Source organism: Hermetia illucens, chromosome 1 (assembly GCF_905115235.1).
Source record: "Hermetia illucens chromosome 1, iHerIll2.2.curated.20191125, whole genome shotgun sequence".
Taxonomy (NCBI): Eukaryota; Metazoa; Arthropoda; class Insecta; order Diptera; family Stratiomyidae; genus Hermetia; species Hermetia illucens.
Window position 1 is genome coordinate 220,969,965 of NC_051849.1, and position 23,590 is coordinate 220,993,554.

The 23,590-nt window shown below is 42.2% G+C and overlaps 1 protein-coding gene across 2 annotated transcripts in view; it reads right to left on the reverse strand.

The window, feature by feature from the left end:
- Positions 1-23,590, reverse strand: part of LOC119653923 (myosin-VIIa-like) — a 72,372-nt gene that overhangs the window by 21,873 nt on the left and 26,909 nt on the right. For both annotated transcript variants that reach the window (XM_038059091.1, XM_038059086.1), the window contains exons 3-9: positions 13,972-14,232; positions 13,303-13,905; positions 12,731-13,246; positions 12,524-12,665; positions 10,430-10,564; positions 10,130-10,368; positions 4,434-5,273 (exon numbers count right to left, since the gene is read on the reverse strand). In XM_038059091.1, the coding sequence (XP_037915019.1) occupies positions 4,434-5,273; positions 10,130-10,368; positions 10,430-10,564; positions 12,524-12,665; positions 12,731-13,246; positions 13,303-13,905; positions 13,972-14,232 (2,736 nt within the window). The remainder of the gene's footprint in view (positions 1-4,433; positions 5,274-10,129; positions 10,369-10,429; positions 10,565-12,523; positions 12,666-12,730; positions 13,247-13,302; positions 13,906-13,971; positions 14,233-23,590) is intronic.

Consider the following 23,590-nt stretch of genomic DNA (forward strand, 5'->3'; position numbering starts at 1 on the left):
GCTCAGAAGCTAGGCTAAGATGGGCAGCGGGAACTTTTAAATCAATGAAATCTCCCGGAGTAGACGGCATTTTCCCAGCACTTATCCAGAGAGGCCTAGGAATTATCTCAGAGTCTCTTCTGAGGGTGGTAAGGGGGAGCATGGGACTAGGATACATACCAAGGCATGGAGACGGGCAAAAGTGGTCTTTATTCCGAAAGCGGGTAAAAAGGGTCCTTTTCACCCTAAATCTTTCAGACCAATCTGCCTAACATCGTTCGTACTCAAAACGGTGGAGAAGCTCATAGACAACTATATTAGAACTAACGCTCTAAAGCGTAATCCCTTACATCACTGTCAACACGCTTACCGGGCAGGACGGTCAACTGAAACTGCTCTGTATCAGCTGACAGAGGTACTACGGGACGCCATAGAAACAAAAGAAATTGCACTGTGCGCGTTTTTGGATATCGAAGGAGCATTCGACAACACATCGCACACAGAGATACAGGATACCCTGAGCCGCAAAGGAGTGGGAAACACCCTTGCACTCTGGATGGGCGAAATGCTAGAAAGCAGACAAATAGAGGTACAAATTCTATTATCATGAACACCACTCAAGGCTGTCCACAGGGTGGAGTACTATCGCCGCTGATATGGAGTATGGTAGTGGATGAACTCCTGGACGTGTTAACTAATACTGGAATACAAGTCCAGGGCTACGCGGACGACATTGTTTTAATCTGTAGGGGCAAATATGAAGATACCCTATGTGATAGAATCCAAACTGGATTAAGGGTTACTAGTGCCTGGTGCAGGAAGGTGGGACTGCGGATCAACCCAACCAAAACCACCATAGTACCATTAACTAGGAGGCGTAAGCTGGATCACCTGAAAGCCATAACATTACATGATATGGAGGTGAAACGAGAAACAGAGGTCAAATATTTGGGAATTACGCTAGACCAAAAATTACTCTGGAAGACACATGTCGGAAACACATGTCGGAAAGCCACGAGGGCTCTGATGACTTGCAGATCCATAGCAGGAAAAAAATGTGGTTGCAGCCCGAAGATACTACTTTGGATATATACTGTAATAGTAAGGCCAATGATTACCTGTGGAGCGGTAATCTGGGCAGAAAGAACCCAACTCAGCACACAAGCCAGGGAATTAGATAAGCTCCAAAGGCTGGCTTGCGTGTGTATCAGTGGGACAATCAGGACATGCCCAACGGCATCCCTAGAGGTCCTTCTGGGATTAACCCCTCTCCACCTGCACATACAGATGCAGGTAAGGAGATCAATATTCAGGATGGCCGGTAGTATGAGTGAGGCGGGGAGCTGCCTAAATCGAAGGAAGATTGATATCCTTTCTAGGCGGTATCCCGAATTACTGATACCGAGGGACAACATGACAAAGAGGTTTCACTTCGATAAGAAGTTTGAAACACGTTGGAGTAAGAAGGCAAACTGGGAGAACGTGGCTGCGACATACGGCTTAAACCAGCAACTGATTACTTGGTATACTGACGGATCCCTCACAGCAGAGGGAGCGGGTGCCGGTGTCATTGGTCCAAGGAAAATGTACTTTGAGCCAATGGGCAGGTACACTAGCATATTCCAGGCGGAAATTTACGCCATAGACAAATGTGCCTTCTTTAATCTGCAAAAGAACTACAGGGGGCAGAACATAGTTATTCTCACCGATAGCCAAGCAGCGATCAAGGCACTTAGGTCCAACCAGGTGAACTCTAAACTGGTATGGGAATGCCTTGAGAGACTGAATACACTCGGCTCGTCCAACAAAGTCTGGATACTTTGGGTTCCAGGCCGTGTTGGGTTGGAAGGCAATGAGGCAGCGGATGAACTAGCCAAGAAGGGAGCAGGGATGCCTTTACACGGGCCAGAACCCTTCTGTGGAATCGGAAACGGTTTCATGTCTATTAATCTAAGAAACGAAGGGAAACGGTTGGAGGAACTATATTGGGCGGGCCTACCAGGGATGGAGCAGTCCAGGGTGCTTATTGGGGATACGAACCCATGCGCACAGAGGATTACTTAAACCTCACCAAAAAAAACCTCCGAATCATAGTGAGAATTCTCTCTGGTCATTGTCGGCTGAACTATCACCTAGGGAAGCTAGGGATATCTACGGACATTGCCTGCAGGTTCTGTGAGGAGGAGGACGAAACCTCTATACACGTCCTGGGACAGTGTCCGGCACTTGTGCAAAGTAGGTCGGTACATCTGGGAGAACACTTAATACCAGATGCAAAGCTGAAACATCTGGGGGCTGAAGTGGGGAACACACTAAAGTTCCTAACGGTTACAGGCCTGCTTGAGATACTATGATCAATAGGTACACTATAACCAGTAAAAGGGGCACATAGTTCTTCAAGGACGCGGTGCGACTTTCCCTAAAAGGAATAATAATAATACTAATATCAAAGGATAACATTGTTGTAAAGTTGCATTTCGACGATTTGAAATATGATGAAGCAACAGGGCAAACTGTGGGAGCCTAACAGTAACATACGATCAAAACCAGCAGCCGCTTAGCCGGTATATTGACAACAGAGAGGACGGACTGTGAAGTCATTGGTCCAAGATAAAAGTACTAAACTAAGCCCGGAAATATATACTATAGAGAGATGAGCCTCCTTCAACTTCCAAGGCATAGCCAGACTGAACTCAAAACTGGTATATTTGATATAAATTTTAGGCCAAATTGGGTTAGGAGGCAATGATACAACGACCAGAGGAGGAGTATCAGAACCCTTTCTTGGAATCGGATAGGAGTTTATGGTCATAATACTAAGAAATGAAGAGGAACGGTTGAATTAACCAGAAATAGAGTCCAGGGGTCACGGGAGGATACGCGCTCGCAGAATTATTCAAACCTCACCAAGAAGAGTCTTAGAACCATAGTAGGAATACTCACTGAATATTGCATGCTAAATTACAGCCTGAGGAAGCTAGGGATGTTTGTGAGCAGAGGGATGAAACCTCGATGCATATTCTGAGGCAATGTGCAGACTTGTTACCGTAAGATGATATGATATGAGAAGAGCATGAAGTCTGTTCAAAAAAGCGCTTGGATAGCAGCATTTTGAGAGTAACGAAGCGGAGGAAGTGCTTGCGCATTAAGGACTAGAAGAATATCTGAAGAAGTTTTTTGATGAAAGCATGAAAAGACCCTAATTCGTTAGGAGAAATGTGTTTCTAAAGTGAAAGGCTATGTAGGAAATTAGATATATTTTTGGATCCCGTTTAAATTCGATGCACCATCAAAATTAATTACTTTATTTATAAAAATATATGTGTGATAAATTAAATTTTATAAATTAGAAATGACTTTCTTAAAAACAACGTTCATTTCATTTAGAGTAAAATGGCCTCTCATGATAAAACTAAGTATGTGTAAAATACCGGTACGTTCAGTGTTACTACAAGACAAAACAATTTTTTTAACTAAGAAGCAATAATTTTGTCCTCTGACACATCTAGGGGTAGCTCCTTCAAACTTACCATCATATTTACATTTTCTGTCTGCCTTAAACTTATCCAGGACGACACTTGTGAAATAAAAGTCAATCCTCCACCGCTTAATACTTTATTACAGCGTGTTGATAACTATAATTTTGGGGAAATCCAATTATCAAAAAAGTCCAAAGCCTGATTATATTTGTCAGATTAGAAAAAAACCTCCTACCAATAACAGGTCTTATAGCAGACCGTAATTTCCTTTTTAGATATTTAAATTGGAAGCCCAAAAATTAGAGTATAGTAAGAAACTAGAGTTGCTCTCCATTCTTTGGCGTAAATGCATAGATACAGATTCTAATTCTGCTAAAAAAATAATCTTTGGCAATATAAAAGTAAGGATAACACCAAAGTATCAAGACGAACAATTCTTCTAAAGAACTATTGTAGTAAATGTGTTAAAACTACCTCCACATGTCAGAATAAATGTTTCAGGGCAGCAACCATGGAGACCATACTACTGACTTCCCTGCTCCCTCGGATTAGTTGTAAAAAGTCTAAGGAGTCAATTCTGGACTATAAGAGAATTCACATATTTTGAAGTTATCCATTGTTACTACAAGCGTTCCTTTAGAAAATATACATTAATCGGAAGTAAAGTGGAAATGTAATTCAGTCTTCATATGTATTATGGATATAAAGCAATCTCTGTACAATGTCTATATACAATGAAAATTCTTAACACCTATTTCAATTCAACAGTAATTGCTTCAAGATTCGAGAATATGACTATGTTACTAACTTTCACTTCAAACCTAGACATTAACTTAGTTACTACAGCCGCGACTCATACGTATAAAAGCCAACAGGACGCGAAAGCAATTTACTCGGAACAGGTTTCTTATCACGACTTTTAGCCTCAAAATAAACCAACATATCGCTAACATGTGGAGGACTTTCAACACTTACAGATTCATCGCCGATGTCATCAGAAGTAGCATCTAAAAAACCAAAGACCGCATCCACAACTTTGTTATCCTCGTCGATATCAATTTTATATGAGCTAGGGGTTGAAATTCCATTTTCCTCGATACCGTTCTCTTCAATCGTTCCCGTAAGCTCCTTCAGGCGAGTTCGATAATTAGTTTCAGCATCGTCCTTCCAGTTTTTATTACCAGCTTTACGGAATTCTTGTTCTTCAGTGATCCTTAGATTGGAAATTTCTCGCAGGCGCTTCAGCTTGCCTTTCAATCGTTGGCGGGTCAAAAAGCCCCGAGAATGGGCTTGCAATATGCTAATACTACTTCGAAGAAGTCCAAATCGATAGGACAGCTGTCGAGACCGAATACACGCTTGCAGCCGTAAGAATCCTTGTTTAACCATCGAATACTCACAGCGGCTCGCATATCCTCTCCATGCCCTTTGAATTATAATCGCAGCTTTGCGGTGTCGCTCAAGCCACCGCTTAAAAATGAGACGTCGAAAACCTCGCTGTATTACTAATATGAACTTCAAGAAAACTCGTTCTCGTTCTTGTTCAAGCCGCACATCATCGATATCCTTGAGGAAGACTTTTGTTAAACCCAACTGGAAATCACATTTGTTGCCTAAAATCAATCTGCAGATTTTTTCGGTGGCATCCTTGCAATTAACTTTATGTGCAGGTCCGATTCCAGGTACTAGATGCCGATATCGTTGTACGAATTCTTTGTATTTGTGACGAATAGGATATCCTGCTTGACGAATTTTCGTTGTTTCCATCATTCCAGAATATCGAAGTTGGCGAACACAGAGACCACGATCAAAGTACTGCAAACAAATGAAAAGTAAATTAGTTTGAAGGGCGAGTGAAATATTCTTCAATTTTTTTTTATTAGGACCAACTAGGCGAAATAGAAATTAAATGTTGGAGAGTTCGAAAAAAATTTGGAGAAAATCTTTCGATGGAAAATAGTAAAGGTACTTAAAACTCTACTCAATTTCAACCTACCATATTCTTGATGATAATAACACGATTTCCACCAAACTTTCCAGTATAGTGCATTAATGATATCCCACATTGCGGGATTTGGATTTCATATAAGGACATCAACATGCATTTTTTCAGATCGATTGGTTAGTTTCTGATAATTAATCTTAAAGAAGAGGCACTTTCATTCCCATCTCCACTCCCTTTTCAAACAATGCTAGCATTTTCCTTTTCATAATAGTGTCAAAACCTTCTGTTCGATGCTCCCGACCCTCCCCTCAAACTGAACTGAAAATAATAGCAGACAGTCACTATCCACATGGGAGTGTACGTTTTTCTTTGTTGTGGCCAAGTCAAGATGTGGAATCTTCCAAAGCCATCAGCAGAAATCCGCAGCTACGTGCTAAGCCACGCCCGTGCATCCTTCAACCGCTCACCCCGCGGAACTGTTATTAGATATTACTTGACAATGCCGGCTAATAATTATGTTGTCATTCCTGTATGGCTGTTCGCTCGCCTTTTCCTTTCTACTATACGGAGCTCTTTTTGCTCATTAGTTACGAATGACACTAATTCCTGCCTTCTTCTTCCGACTGCAGCATGTGCTCCACCAGAACATGCACACTTAGAATGCTGGTCCTCTTTACCGCGAAGCGACTGCAATAGAATATTGCATGCTCTGCGTCTTCTTCCTCGCCTGGGCAGGTTGGGCATGCTGCCGAGTCGTCATGCCCAAACCTGTGTAGATATTTGCGGTACCCACTGTGAACAGATAGAAATTGCGTTAACTAGTAACTAAAGGCTCCGTCGCGACGATTGACCCACATACGGATGATCGGAATCAGCTTATGTGTCCATCGGCCTTTCACTGAGCTATCCCATTGGGTCTGCTATCTAACCATTGATGATGTCCTTTCCTCGCTCTTGATCAGTAGCAGCTCGTTTTGGGTTTTCGTTCCCCTGATGTAGATTCATGACACATCGCTTCATCGGCTGCGGCCTCAATCTCGTGAACTTACTTTGCAACTACAACCACAGCAATATCGATGGCAAAACCTACTACTTTTACCCTTTCTTGTAAATGTCGGCCGGAGGTTCCATCATGCATAATGGGAGTGGACCCAGTACCGACTCCTTTGGGACTCCAGTTGAGACACGGTAGTAATTTGTGTGTTGGTCGCTCTCGTACTTTAGCTCCCTGTCTGTAAAGTAGTTAGACACTATGTTTCTCAGGTAGCGTGGAGTATTCATTCGGATGAGGGACACTTTCATGGTCGACCAGTTTGCTGAGTCGAAAGCATTCTTCACGTCCAACATGAACACTACGCAGTCCTCTTTTGACCCCCATTGACATCTCTCAGCTTCTATGGCATTGGCAGCGGTGTCTACCAACACCTTAATTGTATCGACGGTGGAGCGACCTTTCCTGAATCCAAACTGCATATCGGAAAGAGCCCTTTCATTTTCAGCTCAATCTGTTGGCAATTTTTCCCTCCAATATCTTCCCCATCGTATCTATGAGGAGGATCGCCAGGTTGGTTGTTTCCTTTTGGCAACAAAACCAAAAACTGCTGGTTTCACTATTTTAGGGAATATCTCTTCGTCCAGGCATTTTGACATTGTTATATAAACATATCTCGTCTTGCGTGGACACACGCTTTCACTGCTTTATTGCGAATACCATCACGTGCCGGTACTTTTTTTGCCTTCACTATCGATACCAGCATTGTCGGACAAGTTACTTGCGGCAATTTCTTCTCCTTTATCTTAGACACCGCCACTCTATAAGCTGTTGCCGAGGTTTTTAAAGCTTCTGTCTTTGCTTTGTTTGATGGCTGTCTCAATTGTCTGAATGTGGAGAGCAACTGCTGGAAGTCAAATCTTCTCCTCGAACGTTGGACGCTTCTTCGGGCTTGCAGGCACTTTGTTTTCAGCGTCTTTATTTCCTCTCTCCACCAGAGTAGCATGGTGAGCATTTTCTCCTGGAAATTCTTCTTGGCATTGCAGCAACGCACGCGTTGACAACAGACTAAATTAGCTGACTGGTCAACTTTTCTGCTAATTCTTAGTTCATACTGACGGAGTTCACCACCAATAGTTATTGAAAAGGCTATCCTTCCATTTTGGACCTATCAGGTTGAGATTCTGAGCCATTCTGTGCTCTTTGATTTCACTGCATATTGCACTACCTCCTGATGATCACTGTGGGTGAATAATTCTTCGCTAATCCACTACCTCATCTTAGGCAGAAGCGAAAAGCTGGCGAAAGTAATGTCAATGATCGAACTCTACTAGCTTTAAGATATCTGATTGCCTCACCGTTATTTGCTATAGGAAGGATATCCATTACTTTCCATTACTTTTAGAAGTGAACCAAAAGACATCTGCAGCCTAGTCATCATGATATTTACATGTTACAAGCAGCTTGACAAGAAAAGTGTTCAAACGCAATAAGGCGGACCCTGAATCATACACAACAAAGGCACAGAAAGATATGGCCAAAAAAACGGAACAGCTGGATCCCAGAGGAGAGGATTATGAAATATCTTCCAACTTGTAGTGCTACGAGAGACATTCAGTATAGCAACCGGGTGGATTAGTATCGTCATACAAGACCCATCCATCGGCTTCCATAGCTTTAGCTGCAAATGAAGGCCTAGCCATTGCTTGTCGAACCCTCTTTGCATCCTTTTGTGTCAAAGAGTTGGGACTGTCCGAAGACCGCTGCCGCTTCGGTTCCCCTTAGCCGCAGGTGCCCCGAACGATTCCTTTCCTCTCAATCTTGGCAATTACAACACCACCTTTGTAATGCGATGATGCTTGGTAATGGGATGATGCTGGGTAATGAAATGATGTTTGGTAATGCGGTGATGCTTGGCAATACGATGATGCTTGGTAATGCGGTTATGTTTGGTAATGCGATGATGCTAGGCAATGCGGTCATGCTTCGTGTTGCGGTAATGTTAGGTGATGTTGTAATATTTGGATCGCGCTCGGTGATGGTAATGTAATATGATACTTTAAGGTGACCTCTCTTTTTTGCATTAATCCATACATCACCTACCCATCTCTAAACTGACATTTCATGCTTGATTTGTTCCTCCTACGCGTAATCTTCTTGTGGTATACATATCAAAGTAAATTACGGCATTGCTGCATGCAAGGTAGTATGAGATTTCGAAGCCGAGAAGGATAGTCCACTCGGGGAAAGTTCTTTTTGTAGAACAGGAATCGGATAAATTGCAGGAGGACAACTGTAGAGCCTTATATCAGAGGAAGGTGAAAAGGATCGGAATGAGTAAGCAAATTGACAAATTGAAATTGAGTAGAGAGACTTTGGCTTTCATTATGCGATAATCGTAGCGCGCGGTTAACCAGTCGATGACGTACATCTTGAGGAATTTGGAGCAAGAGGAGAGAAGAGAGAGAACGGTAGTTCGCAGGAGGCCTCATAGCAACGATGAGGAAAGTAGCATTCATCGATACTTCTGTTTAAGATTATATACAAAGGGAGAGGGATATATTATTTACAGTTAACAAGGAAGAGGTCGGGCAGCCAGCCCCATCGGGGTTTCTAATGAGAAACTAAACCAAGGAGGGGGTAAGAAGAGGAATGGCTTAAAATCCGGAGCAGTGTGCACTTAGAAGAGGTGTAAAAGGCGTAATGTTCGAGGAAGTAAACACAGAAAAAGAATAAGAGCAGATTAGGATTGTTTTGTGGAGTTGGCAGTGGAATTATGAAAATTAATGCAACAGGAGAAAGATTGCTTAGGACTAAGGTAGTACCAAAGCGGTTTCAAATCATCGCGACTTCGATCCGGCGTGAGGCACTTGAACCAAAGCCCGCTGGTCATGAATGGCTTCAGCTCTCATAGAAGCGGATCATTAAATGTTCCCACCCGAAGAGATTTGAAAGGGTTGCTGCAGGATGAACGTTAGTATGTCCGAGTGCTGGTGGAGTAAAAGAATCGCATTTACGAGGATATCTTGCGGCAATTATCGCAACCATAGGAAATATTGGGTGTGAAGTTCGCATAGACATCAAATTGGAAAGGGCCACAACTATTACTCGAAGGCTCCAAGACTTTGCCAACAGTTGTGAGCGTCATGTTGCTGGAGTATTCTCAAACGTAGTTTACTACAAGACAACGATCTTGCCAGTCCTCATGTATTCCTCGGAAACTTGGGTTCTTAGCAAGAAAAATTGCGAACTCTTGGCCGCGTTTGAGAGGAGAATCCTCCGAAGAATTTTTGGCCCCCTACATGAGGATGGACGATTCCGTAGCCTACACAATGACGAAATCTATGAGCGATACCATGAACGTCCGGTTGTGGATAAAATTTGGCTCAATAAGTTACGATGGGCGGGTCACTTAATCCGCATGGATGGGGATGATCCCACCCGGAAAGTCTATAAGGGCAATATCTATGGTTGAAGAAGAAGACGAGGCAGACCCTGCCTAAGATGGAGCGATGGCCAGGACGCCAGACAGCTTTTAGGGATATTGAATTGGTGGACCTCCAGCTTCGGCTGTTTTATTAATTTTACAGTCTCCGTAAGATTTTCTAGAAAGTTTAAGATTTCAGTCTCCTGAATGATATTCAGTAGTTTCATTCTTTTGCTCGATATCAAACTTGATCCGACTCATAGAAAAATCTAAATCGCCTTGAGATAGCAGTTCTTAGTTATACTTACGTTTGCTTGCTTTGTCTCATTGGGTTTAATGCATCTTACGAAGAAAGGGTGACACGCCGATAAAGTCTTCATAAGTGAATCCAGTGAATTTCGGAATTGCACTGATAGAGTCACCGATTTTTTTCCTGTATCTTTAAGCCCCTCCGGTAAAAATAGATCAATCAAATATTTATTACATGATTGAGCGATCATTTCTTTGAAATCCAAACTAAAGGAATCACGATTTTTCTCAAGGAAACCTATAAAAAGGGACTTAAGTTAGGTTGATTGCTATCAAAAGTTATTTAGATATAAAATTACCATTTGGATTATAATATACAACTCCGGCGTAGTGTTGAATACCGAAATGGGATGTTTGTGATGATTTAGGTTTAAGATAAATTGTCCGTTTTCCATGGGTCAAATGGAGTTTATCCAATAGAGTTAGATCCGTTCCTATAATTGTTTTGAATTTATTTATTTATTTATTTATTTAATTTACGGACAACAAACAGAGAAAATTCCAATTAATTATTGTCCTCAGGAGGAGGAGAAAGCAAAAAACTTATCCTTCGTTTAAAACTACTTAAAGTAGGGAAGCTAAAAGGACCAAGCTGTTTTGCATTATAATTTCGGCAAAGCCGGGGAATGAAACTAGACTTCGAGCTCTGCGGAGGGAGCCTGACAATTTTGCTACTCGATTGATGACATCGAGGCAATGGGTGCCAAAGCGGAGCTTATTGTCGAAAGTGACTCCGAGGTCTTGAGTGGAGTTTAAGCAGGATAAAGAATGTCCGTTAAGAGAGTAGGAGAAAGAAGTGGGTGAGGATTTCAGGGAGTAGCACATAGAGTGGCACTTTCTGACGTTTGGTGCTAAACCATTAGTCGAGCACCAACGAACCAGAGTGTCTAGGTTAGACTGAAGGCAAACGCAGTCCATAGGCGATAATATAGCGGAAAATAGCTTAAGGTCGTCTGCATAGAGCAAACAGGGACAAGTAAGGAGGGGAGGAAGGTCGTTAATAAGAAATAGAAACAGCAAAGGACCCAGAATAGATCCCTGCGGGACGCCAGAAGAGGGGGAGAAGGAGCGGGAAGTACAGCCGTCAAAAAAGACGCGGCAGGATCGGTTGGAAAAGTAAGAGGCAAGTCATAAAACAAGTGGTATGGGAACGTTTAGAGACGAGAGTTTGGATAGAAGTATCTTGCGATTTACAGTGTCGAAGGCTTTCGCGAAGTCATTGTAAATAGTATGCACTTCTTTCCGTGAATTTAGACATTTGGCGACAAAGTTGGTAAAGTCATGCCAGATTGGAGGCAGTGGACCTACGTTTAACGAAGCCGTGTTGTTCTTTCACTATGTGTTGGCCAAAGTGGGCGGACAACCAGTCGCTGACATATCTTTCCAGGATTTTAGAACAGGAGGAGAGAAGGGAAATGGGAAAGTAATTCTCGGTAAGCGAACGATCGCCACTTTTGTGAATGGGGATAAAGAGAGCCTCTTTCCACAAGCCGGAAAAATGATTCTCTTCGAGGCTTTTGTTGAAGATAAGAGATAGGGGAAGGGAGATGGACTTACCAGTTTTGAGCAAAAAGAGGTTTGGAAGACCATTGTAGCCAGGTCCGACATTGGCATTAAGTTTGCCAATGAGGTATTCCACAAGGATAGAGGTAAGAAGGGGAATGGTAGGCGATGCGGGGCAGGCTACATACACTATCGGGAGGGATTCGGAGGAAGGAGGGGGAACATAGAGTGACGAAAAGCAGCGGCAGAGTAAATCACAAGATAGTTGGGAGGAATTAGCTGAGAAGCCAGAGAATTTAATGGACGGAGGGGATAACTGGGCAGGGCAGCGGGAGTTACGAATGGGACCAGAAAGGTTTCAGGTTTCCGCGCTTTAGTGAGTCTTCCACGCTTGACAAATATTCGTTTCTGGACTTACGTATTGAGGATTTGACCGAGGAACGAAGGGATTTGAAAAAAATAAGTCAGCAACGTTTCTAGAAAACAGGAACTTCTTCCTCGCAGTCTGTTCTTGGCGTAGTTTTTTGTGAATTTCAGTGGTGACCTAGACGAGGTAAGAGCATAAGCACCTAGGAGAGGAGGGAACGTAACAAGGAAGAAGATCAGATAAAATGGTATAGAAAGTGTTGAGTGCTTGGTCACACGTAAATGAAGAGAGGAGGGGGACCCAGTTGATTGAGGCCAGGGCTGAGTTCAGACCTTCGAAGTTGAACTTGGTAGGCTTGCAAGCGACAGAAGAGTGGAGTCAGGATATCTGAACATCGAACTCGAGAGCAGGATGATGGGCGTCAGGGGCAACGTAATAATATGATGACAACATAAATCACATATACAAGATATTTTGAAATTATTTGTAATTTTCAGGTTTATATAAAATTTTAAGATTTTACCTTTAGGAAATTTAGATTCTTCATCAATTAATGACATGATATTGATCGGTTTCATGCCTATAACATCCAAAATTTGTTGATTGTCAACAAAGTCAATAATTTTCCAGTCAATATTTTCGCTTGCATATTCTTCTTGCTCCATCTAAAATCAAAGAAAATATCTAACTTGTTACCAAATAAATAGAATTTTAGGAAAGAAAATATTACCTTAAAAATATGCTGCACAAAAAACTGCTGAAGATTTTCATTTGCGTAATTTATACAAAGTTGTTCAAAGCTATTCAGAAGAAAATTCTCAAAACCGAATATATCCAAAACACCAATGGTGCGAACATTATCGTTGGGTTTAATTTTGAAAATAGTATCATTTATTCGATTCACGATTCTCAGAAATATTCTACCATAAATGGCCTTCACAAAAGCATCACGTCCTTCGATTGCAGTGTCCTTTGAAATTGAAGTTGCTACACGATCGCCATGTGCAAAAATCGTTTTACGTGTCAAAGCCTCACAAAGTGACTGCTTTGTTATTCCCAACAGTGACGCGACCTTCCCTGCGTTAGTATGATCATTGACTTCACAGGAGTCCATGTTTTGAATTACAACTCCTTTGATTTTCAAATTTCCCAGATGCAATAGGGCGGCCAGGAGACTGAGAATACTCCAGACTTCCTCAGGGGAGAACGAAAGCACTTGCATCGCAGACCGAATATCAGCGAAATCCTACGGTAAGGGGTGATGATTAAGAAAGGTCTCACTGAGATCATGAGCAAACTTACCGTGGCATCATCTCTTCCTTCACAAACAAGACAACCACCTTGCGACAGGTAGTTATACTTTGATGCATCCTCTAACTCCAGTTTCTTCTTTTCCTCCCGAGTAAGCCCCGCTAACATAGCGTAAAATATATGATAATTTCTCTCATCTTTATTTTGGGATACAATCCTCGACTTCTCCAATAGATAATGCTCGATTTTCGCACCCTTGATAGCGTTATTCTCGTCAAAATGAATCTCGATATATTTGCCAAACCGTGACGAGTTATCATTTCGTATTGTTTTAGCATTCCCGAATGCTTCCATAATGGGGTTGGCTTCAATAATTTGTTGTTCAATCCACGAATGTTTTCCACTTATGGCCGCCAGATATTGAAGGATTAATTTGGTACTTTCAGTTTTTCCAGCACCAGACTCTCCGCTAATGACAATGCATTGATTCATCGAATCACGTCTCAATTCTTGAAAGGCGTTGTCTCCTATTGCGAAAATATGGGGTGGCAGTTGACCAATTTTTTTGTTACGATAGAGTGCAATCTCTCGATTTGTGTAAATTGGAAGTACTTCATAAGGATTGATAGCTACTAACATGGCACCGGTGTAGGTCTGAAAGTAACAATGGTCTCATGAGCACCTGCGTGCAAGCTCTTTCAATTAAAAAAATATACTTACATAAATCTGTTTTTTATTATATCTGACGTGAAGATTCCTTAAAATAGCATATTCCTGTAAGTCGCCTAGAGTGATCATATCATCCACATCTTTTTGCGATGTTATATGCATTGTTCTGAGGATGTCCTTTTCAGGAATCCAGAATTCTTTTCCATCGTCATCCCGAACGAGAGTCTTATTTCTCTCTGATCGTATCACCTGACACCCGATTGGGACACTGAACTCATGCTCCTCTCTGGGTTTAATCCAGACCAGTTCCACCTGCAAGAGAAATAATCACATTTGAAATTTATCAGATAAGAATTTTGAAATTCTATTTATTAGGTTATCATCATTATATTATTTGTTTTAAGTCTCAACAATAAAGGCGCACAGAGGAAAACCGCAAACGACAGTCACGTCTCTATGGTTTTATTTGGATACCTGCCTCGGGGACTTAATCCCACGGTCATCTTAAGCCATGGATTGATTTTGCGACCACAGTCAGAGCCCCGCTGCGACAAACTACAACGGTACCACTCTATACCGAGTACAGGGCTCAGCAATCATACTGGTGAATGCAAGACCAATATACCCCTGGTAAGGTTTCGTGTCCTATTGCCACTTCAGATGAGTCCCCGTGCAAACTCGGGTCTGATCGCCCAATCACAAACGGCACAAACGAAATTCTCATCATCATCAGCAGCGGAACAGGCGGTGTCCTGGTTAGACCTGCCTTATAATAAACTTCTCCCGTTTCAGACTTAAACCAGGGTCCACAAATTTGATAAGCGTCCTAGCTTATCCTATCGCTTCCTTTATGGGCCGATCTATTTTGTATAATTTCTCCATGATACATATTGCCCCTATAAATTTTCGGGGCTGGATCACCTCACCCATTCAGATTAAAAAATTCACTCAACGCAGACTAATCAGTGGGATTTTATCCACAACCAAATGGTCACGATATCACTCGTAGACTTCTCTCTAGTGTAGGAAGCCAAAAATTCCTACCAACTTTTCCTCACGAAAACCGCTAAGAGCGCCCAACTTTCCTTGCTAGGAACCCAACTCTCCGAGGAATGCATACGGACTAGCACGATCATTGTTTTGTAAAGTGGCAACTTCGACCCTATAGTGAGACATTTTGAGAGAAACAGGGTGCCAGGTTCCGGATAAGTGTTGGCATCGTCTACAAGTGTTCCTATTATCAAGTGATCGCTGGTTGACATCTTCTTCTTTTTCTTCAGCCTTTGTCCCGTTCACAAGCGGGGTCGGCTCGTCGTGATCGGCTTCGCCACTTGGCTCTATCGAATGCCTGATCTGGGTGCAATCTCGAGGCTTTCAAATCCCCATCTAGCGTATCAAGCCACCGTTGCTTAGGTCTGCCTTTTGGTCGTTTACCATCGACTTCGATGTTCAGACCAATCTTGGCAAGTGAATTCTCGTTTGCACGAATTGTGTGACCATACCATCGAAGACGCCTCTCTCGCAACTTTTCCACGATCGGTGCAATCCCATAACGATCGCGGATATCCTCATTTCGGATGTGATCTAAACGTGTGACGCCACTAGTCCAACGAAGCATCTTCGTCTCCATTACCGCAAGACGCCGTTCATTGTCTTTTATGGTCGACCAACACTGTATATGTATGTAAACTATTAAACCTAGAAAACTCGCTTGAAGTACCGTAACGAGAATTTTATATTTATCTGATATAAAACCATTTTACCCCATAACGAATTTTCTGTTCAGCTTCTCTCTAAGAAGGCGTGGGTAAGCGTAGACAGAAACCCTGAATTTTTAAAATAGGAGTCATGTGTCGGATTCTACTGGAAGACTATTCTACACCCAGAAATATTGTAAAGCAGTAATTCCATTCATCAAATGCTGTATCAGTGTTTAGTTCACGACCATTTTTAAATGAAACACTATATGAACCAATAAATTTTCTTTATTGTATTTTAGCCAATTCGAGGTCTTATTGTGCCAGTTGGCCAAGTTGCACGCGTTCTTGGCATCCAGCGCCAACATGACCCAGCAGCCGCCAGAAATCAGTGCGCCTTTTGCGGGGTTTACCAGCATGCTAACTGCGTCCGTTGGAAACCAAACTGGTGTTCCGACAAACCACTGCTGCGTTCGACGATGAATAGGAGTCTGTTGTAGATGACTGTCTCCATCACCGTCCCCATTGTATCCCGCAGGCGAATAGGACGATATGATACAGGATCGTTTGCCACGTTTCCAAAACAACAACAACTTTTGCTTTTTCCACTAGACAAGAATATTCCTTCTTTTAGGCCTGCCTCGAATGTGTTGGCGATAAGGTCGTGCTTAGTCGTGCCATATTCAAAGCTCGGTTGGGGATGCCATCCAATCCTGGGACCTTGTAACTGGAAGTATTAGGCCCTCATTTAGCTAGACAACCGTTTGCCTTCTCCTATTTTCGTGGTGAGGGCACAGAGTGGTATCAATATTTTTCAGGAGGCGCAGACAGGTCACCAAGGGTGTAGGCAGCTACGTAGTTGTCTGTGTTCCTCCTCTTGACGCCACCGGACTTTCCTCTGAGCCTCTGGTAGAGCCTCTTTACCCAGAAAAATGCGGCTCGCAAACTTGCGATTTCGTTATTCCACGAGTAGTTGGATTACGTGCTGGAGAGCAATCGCCTTCTAGGCATAGTAGCATCGCATACCTCCATCACCCATCGGGTGGTTTCGGTGGCTTTTTCTTTAGCGGTACCATTCATTTATATGTCAGATTGAAGCTCGGTCCACCATTGATTTCCATGCAGATGCCTATTGATCGCTGTAAGTATAGTCCTCAGTGGCATGCCAAGCGACTCTACTGACTAAAGCGGCACTCACGAATGTCAGGCCCACTATAGATCCCAGGACCCCTCCCCTGAAGGTGTGCGAGGCCCCAACATGTCGGCTGGCATCCAAAACCAGAGCGCACAGCATCTGCTCATACTCGTCAAGTGTAGCGCTTGGTGGAACATTGCAGCTGCAGATGTGGATGCCTTTCACTTTCACTAAGATGAACCCCTCTTCCGGGTGCTCCATTATTTCCTCGAAGGCTTGTTTTCCAGAAGCCTATAGCGCTGCATGGCCCGTTTGGTCTTTGACCCAAATGCTATCACCATGGTTTCGATATGGCTCACTAATTATGGCCACATCGGTGTTTTTCTCGCAGATGGTTTACAAGAATAGATCCTGCTTTTTATGAAATTAATTCAAATGTATCTTATGGTAGTATTGCTCTTTAATTTTTCAGGACGAAATTTTCCTCATAGCCAGTAGTCCCGCTGTAGGCGAAGCGAAAATAGTGTTGACTCTTTTGAGACACCCTTTTGTATCGACTCAACAAAGCAAATGAATGGAAAAAAGTCGACTCATTAAAAAGAGTCATATTTACCACCACTAACTAAGATCGAGTCTCTGGCGGTATGGTGTGGGGAAAACCCCGTCATACGAGGACTGACGCATATGCTTCTCTACTGTTTTCCATAAGACAATAGACATGTCGAAAAACATAAAGATTGGTCAAATCAACCTGCAGCATGCCAAAGCTCCCTCCTACCTGTTGGCAGCGAGAATGACAAAGCTGCAGGATTTCCCCTATATCTTTCTGGTGCAAGAACCGTGGGTTCGATTTAACAGAATCTGTGGCATTGGATCAGTAAAGGGGGCTAGGATCTTCTACGACGAAAGATCCATGAGACCGAGAGCTTGCGTCCTGATGTCAAGACGGTTAGAGGCAACTATGCTGAGACAATATTGCTCCAGGACTTAGCTACGGTCATCATACAATACCAGATAAATGGCGAGAGGAAAAACATCATAGTTGCCTCCGCTTATTTATCTTATGATTCTTTGTATCCTCCACCGACGCAAGAACTTAGGGATCTGGTGGCGTATGCAGAATCAAGTGGTCTCGATCTCTTAATAGGTTGCGATGCGAATGCTCAACATATTTGTTGGGGCAGTAGCAAATGCAATTCAAGAGGAGAAAAGCTATTTGATTTCATCACTTCAGCTGGTCTTCTGCAAACGTAAGGTGCGCCCCTACGTTCGTGGGACCGAGAAAAAGCGAAGTAATTGACCTAACAATCTGTACCCCAAAATTGTTAGAGTTGATTACACACTGGCGATTGCTAGACGAGGTCTCACTGTCAGATCACCGATATCTAGAATTCAATCTGACTATTGCGGGCGAACAGTCTGCAGTACAAAGACGGAACCCTAGGAAAACGGATTGGGCAAAGTTCAATGAACTTCTTGGCAATAAAGTACAGTTCCCTAGGCGACTAAGGACTCCTTTGGTGCTGGAAGATGAATTGAAAACTCTGAACTGCACACTTTTAGAGTGCTATGAAGAGGCTTGTCCTATTTCCCGAGGCCAAAGCGGTAAAACGGTTCCTTGGTGGAACCGAGAACTGCAAAAACTCAGGAAATCAACCAGGCGACTTCTAAATCGTGCTTGCAAAAGTAACAAAAACGAAGACTGGTTAAATTTCAGGAACTCACAACGTGAATATAAGAGGCTCGTGAGGTGCTTGAAACGAGACTCCTTTAGAGCGTACTGTGAGGAACTGGAAGACGAAAGGGAGGCTTCAAGGCTGTGCAGAGTCCTCAAAAAGGATGAGTCGGCCAAGTTGGATTCTCTTAGAAAACCCGACGGTACTTTCACGAGCTCCAGACTGGACTCAGTACAGACCCTCCTGGAAGTACACCACCCGGGAGAACGGGTGAGAGTTGACGGTTCTTGCAACCCCTTCAACACGCAAATATTGCAAGGGGAACTGGAACACTGCGAAAGCGGTTATTACCCATGAAAAGGTGAGAGCTGCCATACTGTCCTTTGAACATTTCAAAGCACCTGGTATGGATGGCATCTATTCGGTAATGCTAAAGGAGGGTATGGAACATTTAGAGAGACCTCTAAGAAATATTTTTCGAGGATGTCTTGCTCTGGGCTACGTGCCTTCTTCTTGGCAACAGGTTAAGGTAGTTTTCATACCGAAACCTGGGAAAGATGGCTATTCTAATCCAAAGAACTTCAGACAGATCACCTTGACTTCATTCTTGCTGAAAGGTTTGGAAAGAATGATGGAGCCTCACATTTGTGGAAACGCACTTAGGTCACACCCACTTAGTGAAAACCAACATGCTTACCAACGTGGGAAGTCCTGTGAGTCTGCTCTTCATTTTTTGGTCACAAAGATAGAGGATGCAACTTTGAATGGTGAGTACGCGATGGGGGTGTTCGTGGACATTGAAGGGGCTTTTGACTGTGCGCCTTTTCAAAAACTTTGTGATGCCGCCAGAGCGCATGGTGTTGATGATGCTTTAATTAAGTGGATCCATGCTATGCTAACGCAAAGATTGTTGTGCGCTGAGGTAGGGGTCGATCGCTACCTGACTACGTGTGTGTGTGTGTAGGAATATACAGCGTGCCGTTGATTTGATAGACAGCTGGTGCCTTAGACATGGTTTGCCAGTTAATCCAAATAAAACCACATTGGTTTTATTCACAAAAAGGAGAAAACTGGATGGACTTTGTCTCCCTGAGATGAGGGGTACTACCCTTCAACTCTCCGAAGAAGTGAAATATCTGGGGGTCACTCTAGATAAAAAAAACTTCTTTGGAACAAACATGTAGAGGTAAAGATGAAACGAGCTCTCACAGCTTATGGGCTGTGCAGACGGACCTTTGCCTCGACAAGGGGACTCAGGCCTCATGTGGTAATGTGGATATACGTTGCCATCATTAGGCCGATGTTCGTATATGCATCCGCAGTGTGGTGGGTTAAGGTGAGACAAAAAGGTTTTCACCGTAAACTAGACGCACTGCAAAGAACTGTTTGTCTGGGTATCATTGATGCCATGAGCACGACATCCGGCGCAGCTCTGAATGCACTACTCAATTTGCAGCCACTGGATATATTTATTCAAAGCACTGCAATGAGAGCAGCTCATAGGCTAATTCGATTAGATCTATGGGAAAACAACGGATGTAGGGGGCACAGAGCATTGGAAGAGTTACTGGGAGGACTGAATCCAGTTCTTACAAGGCCTTCCGATTCTCGTGTCCCCATACTATCTGTTTGGTAGAAGATATGTAGTTACCCTGAAGCGTAGAGAGGACTGGGAAGACCCAGAGGAATGCGTGGCGGGATATACGGAAGTCTTCTACACCGATGGCTCAGAAACAGAAAGAGGGTTCTGGAGCCGGAGTCTACCTCTCGAATAAAAACGAGAAGTGGGCTTTTCCTTTGGGACAATATGCAACGGTTTTTCAAGCCGAAGTTTATGCGATCCTAAGGATGGCAAACTGGGTGATTGACGAGCGGTTGAAGGAATAAGTTTCCCATAATGACAGGTGGCAGAGCCTAAATGCTGCTTGACACACCAAACTTTTCCTGCCAGAACCCAACATACGTACCGCAAAGTTTATCCTGTCGAAAAGCAGGAGGACTTGCAGGTGTATTGTGGGCATTCTGACAGGCCATAACTCACTAGCTGGGCATATGTTCAGAATAGGAATTACCGGAGATGATACGTGTCCCTCCTGTAATGAGGAATCGGAATCCACGGAGCATTTCCTATGTGAATGCCCCGCCTATGGACGCATCAGACATCAGAGTTTTTGGTGCCGATGTTCTCCAATTGCGACGGGTAGCATCACATCTACTAACGGAAATCCTGCGATACGTTAACGAATCCGGAATATTCCGTTAGACAGGGGTAGCGAGTACAATGGGCCAACACGGCCTGAGTGCTCATAAGCTGTAGCTTCTCCCCCACCATACACACACACACACACACAAAGCAGTCTACTCGTTAAAGATATCCTGTCGACACCAAATCAGAAAACTGGAAAAGGTTCATGCGGAAATCATTCACTACTTAACTTTCCCGTCAAGATATCATCCCCCTTCCTCCTTGCCTCTTCTGTATTAGCCGGGGATCATTTCAACATCGATTCATATAAAATTAATAAAATATTTTAGGAATCCCCGTATGTTATCTTACTTTTATATATCTCATCAGTTTGGATAACGATTGATATTTGGTATTTCAATTATGACCCCCTCATACATTACAGAAACTCCGATGAATAATGGACTAAGATTGATATCATGCCAAATTGCCAAATTTGTGCTTAGTTAATATGAACAAAGCAAAAATTCAGTTACAATTGATACTTTTGTGATTCATAAAGCAGGGATTGGAACTTAAATGCTCACTTAAAAGAAATAGTCCCGGTGATAACAAACAATACAAGATATCAGGCTCGTACGCAAAGGTGGGAGGCTCATGACGACTGACAATTTCAATGAATAATACTTTCTTCATGTAAAAGATAGCCCCCCACCCGCTAGCATATTTTGTGCCGGGCCTGGATGACATATCTTTCCGATAATTGATAACTTACATTGTTATTAATTTTATGGTGTTTTTTAATCTTTTTGAAAAGTCTAATGTCTAGAATGATCACAAGCACCGAAATATGATCATTTCATATAATCCGGAGGAATATAAAGCCATCTTAAGCTGGAAGGATGATGTAATTTTATTGGCATTTTCTTTTTGATAAACTCATTGAAATATTTTTGGAAAACGCATATTTATATAATAAAATTTATCGTATTTATGTCATCGTATTTATCGTCATATTATGAGTTAATGATTTTCTAGGTTGCATTTCACTAAATTGCCAAATTCAAAGAATTGAATATGACCGAATTGTGTTTAAAAATAAACAAAATCTTTCCCTTATATATTTTTAATTTATATGATTACATTTAAAACTGTCTAAGCTCCTGTTGATACATCAAAATTTTGGCACGAAATCTCTAATTGGGGGAGGGGGAAGATTATCACTACGGTTGGCAGTAATTTTGATATTAATGTAGTTTTTCTATGAGTATGAAAGCAACGAAACCAAAAAGGATATTACATTTAATATCTATATATTCGGCGTAATTAACAAAGCCATAGCACAAATAGACATAACTTTCTCTATACCTACAAAGGGCGAGGAGTGGTATCATGGGTACTACATTGTTATTAGTAGTCATTACGATAACAAAAACGATAAGTCCGAACATGTTTATTCTTAGAAGACCAGTAGATTAAGGTTATCTTTTCTGACAAATTCCAGACACATTTTACATAATCAATCGCTTATCCATTAACGTCATATTTTGCATGGCTATAATTAAATATTAGAGTAATGAGAGGCTGAATGACTATTTTAGGGAAACTTGGACGCATCTATCTTTATTGCTTTTATATAAGAGTGTGAAAAATGGGAAATTCAGGTACAACAGGGAAAGGAATGAAAGATTCTCATGCAAAAATATGCATTATTTAAACTATTTAAGTACACATGAGGACGTTTGTATAGGCTAATGGTAAGACATTAAATGGGAGAACTACGATTTTTATAATAATTAAAATTATGGCTCTCGAGTTTAACGTTCAAAAATTATTATTTAAAAAAATTGATAACCATTATTTTGCACTGATCATTATATTTTTATATGATTAGATCATAAGTTCCATTTATTACCCCAAAATGAACCTTCCAATAGATCAACCCCATAAAAATCAAGAAATTGACGTATTCAGGTAAGCAACGTTATCTAGAAATAAGGTAAGCCATAAACACACTTCTGATTTTGTGCTTCTAAAAACATTATCTTATCTCATGAAAATTTTAAAATTCTAATAATAATTGACTTCAAGTACGTAGAAGTATAAATGATGAAAAACTCTTCTTCCATTCTTATCGAAATCCTACAAGATACAATCTTTCTAAATACTCGCAGATTAATTGAATGGGTTCATACATATTTATGAAGCTTTTATTAAAAATGATTTCATGGGGATTTTATGTGATACCATAAATTATTATGGATTAGCAAGCTACAAATTTTGAAACTTTTTTAGTGCCGAAATATCAACAGCGCCTCGGATATGGACTGTTGCTGACAGCTGACAACTGCCGCAAGCGTGACTTGTGAGCCCCTTTAACAGGGTCCTGACTGCGATATTCCGGTCCATGTTAAGGAGTATTACAACGCTGCATGGCTTGGAAATGCGGAAAAATTATTGACATTATAATTCCAAAGATCCTTAAAATGCATGTATTCTCTGGTAGACTCAGACCGCCAAGTTAAAGACTACCTGATGAACCGAACTCCACTAAATCTAGGCTTGTTTGAAGTTTCCAGACGGATTTTCTTACTATGCCTACGCGTCCACAGACTTTCGCGAATCTGTGAACATTCTCCTGAGACAGAGAATGCCGAGACTTTTCGTTAAGAAAATCTTACCGAGGTATCTCCGTCTGTGATCTGAGGAGGACGAGGAGCTGCATATGAAGTGCAGGGCCATCTCCTCCTCATATTGGTTGCATATAACCAAGGCCACCACACCCATTTTCTCCATGTCGTAGTTTAAGGAGCAGTGTTCCGTTAAAAACCCTACTAGGGTTTTCATGTCCCATCTCTTAAGGGACAACACAAATCCACACCAAACCTCCCCCCAAATGTTGCCAGGTTCTTTCACAAAGATTTTCGCTTGCGGGCAGAAGTTTGAGAATCCTTACAATTTCCCTGTTCAGAGTAGA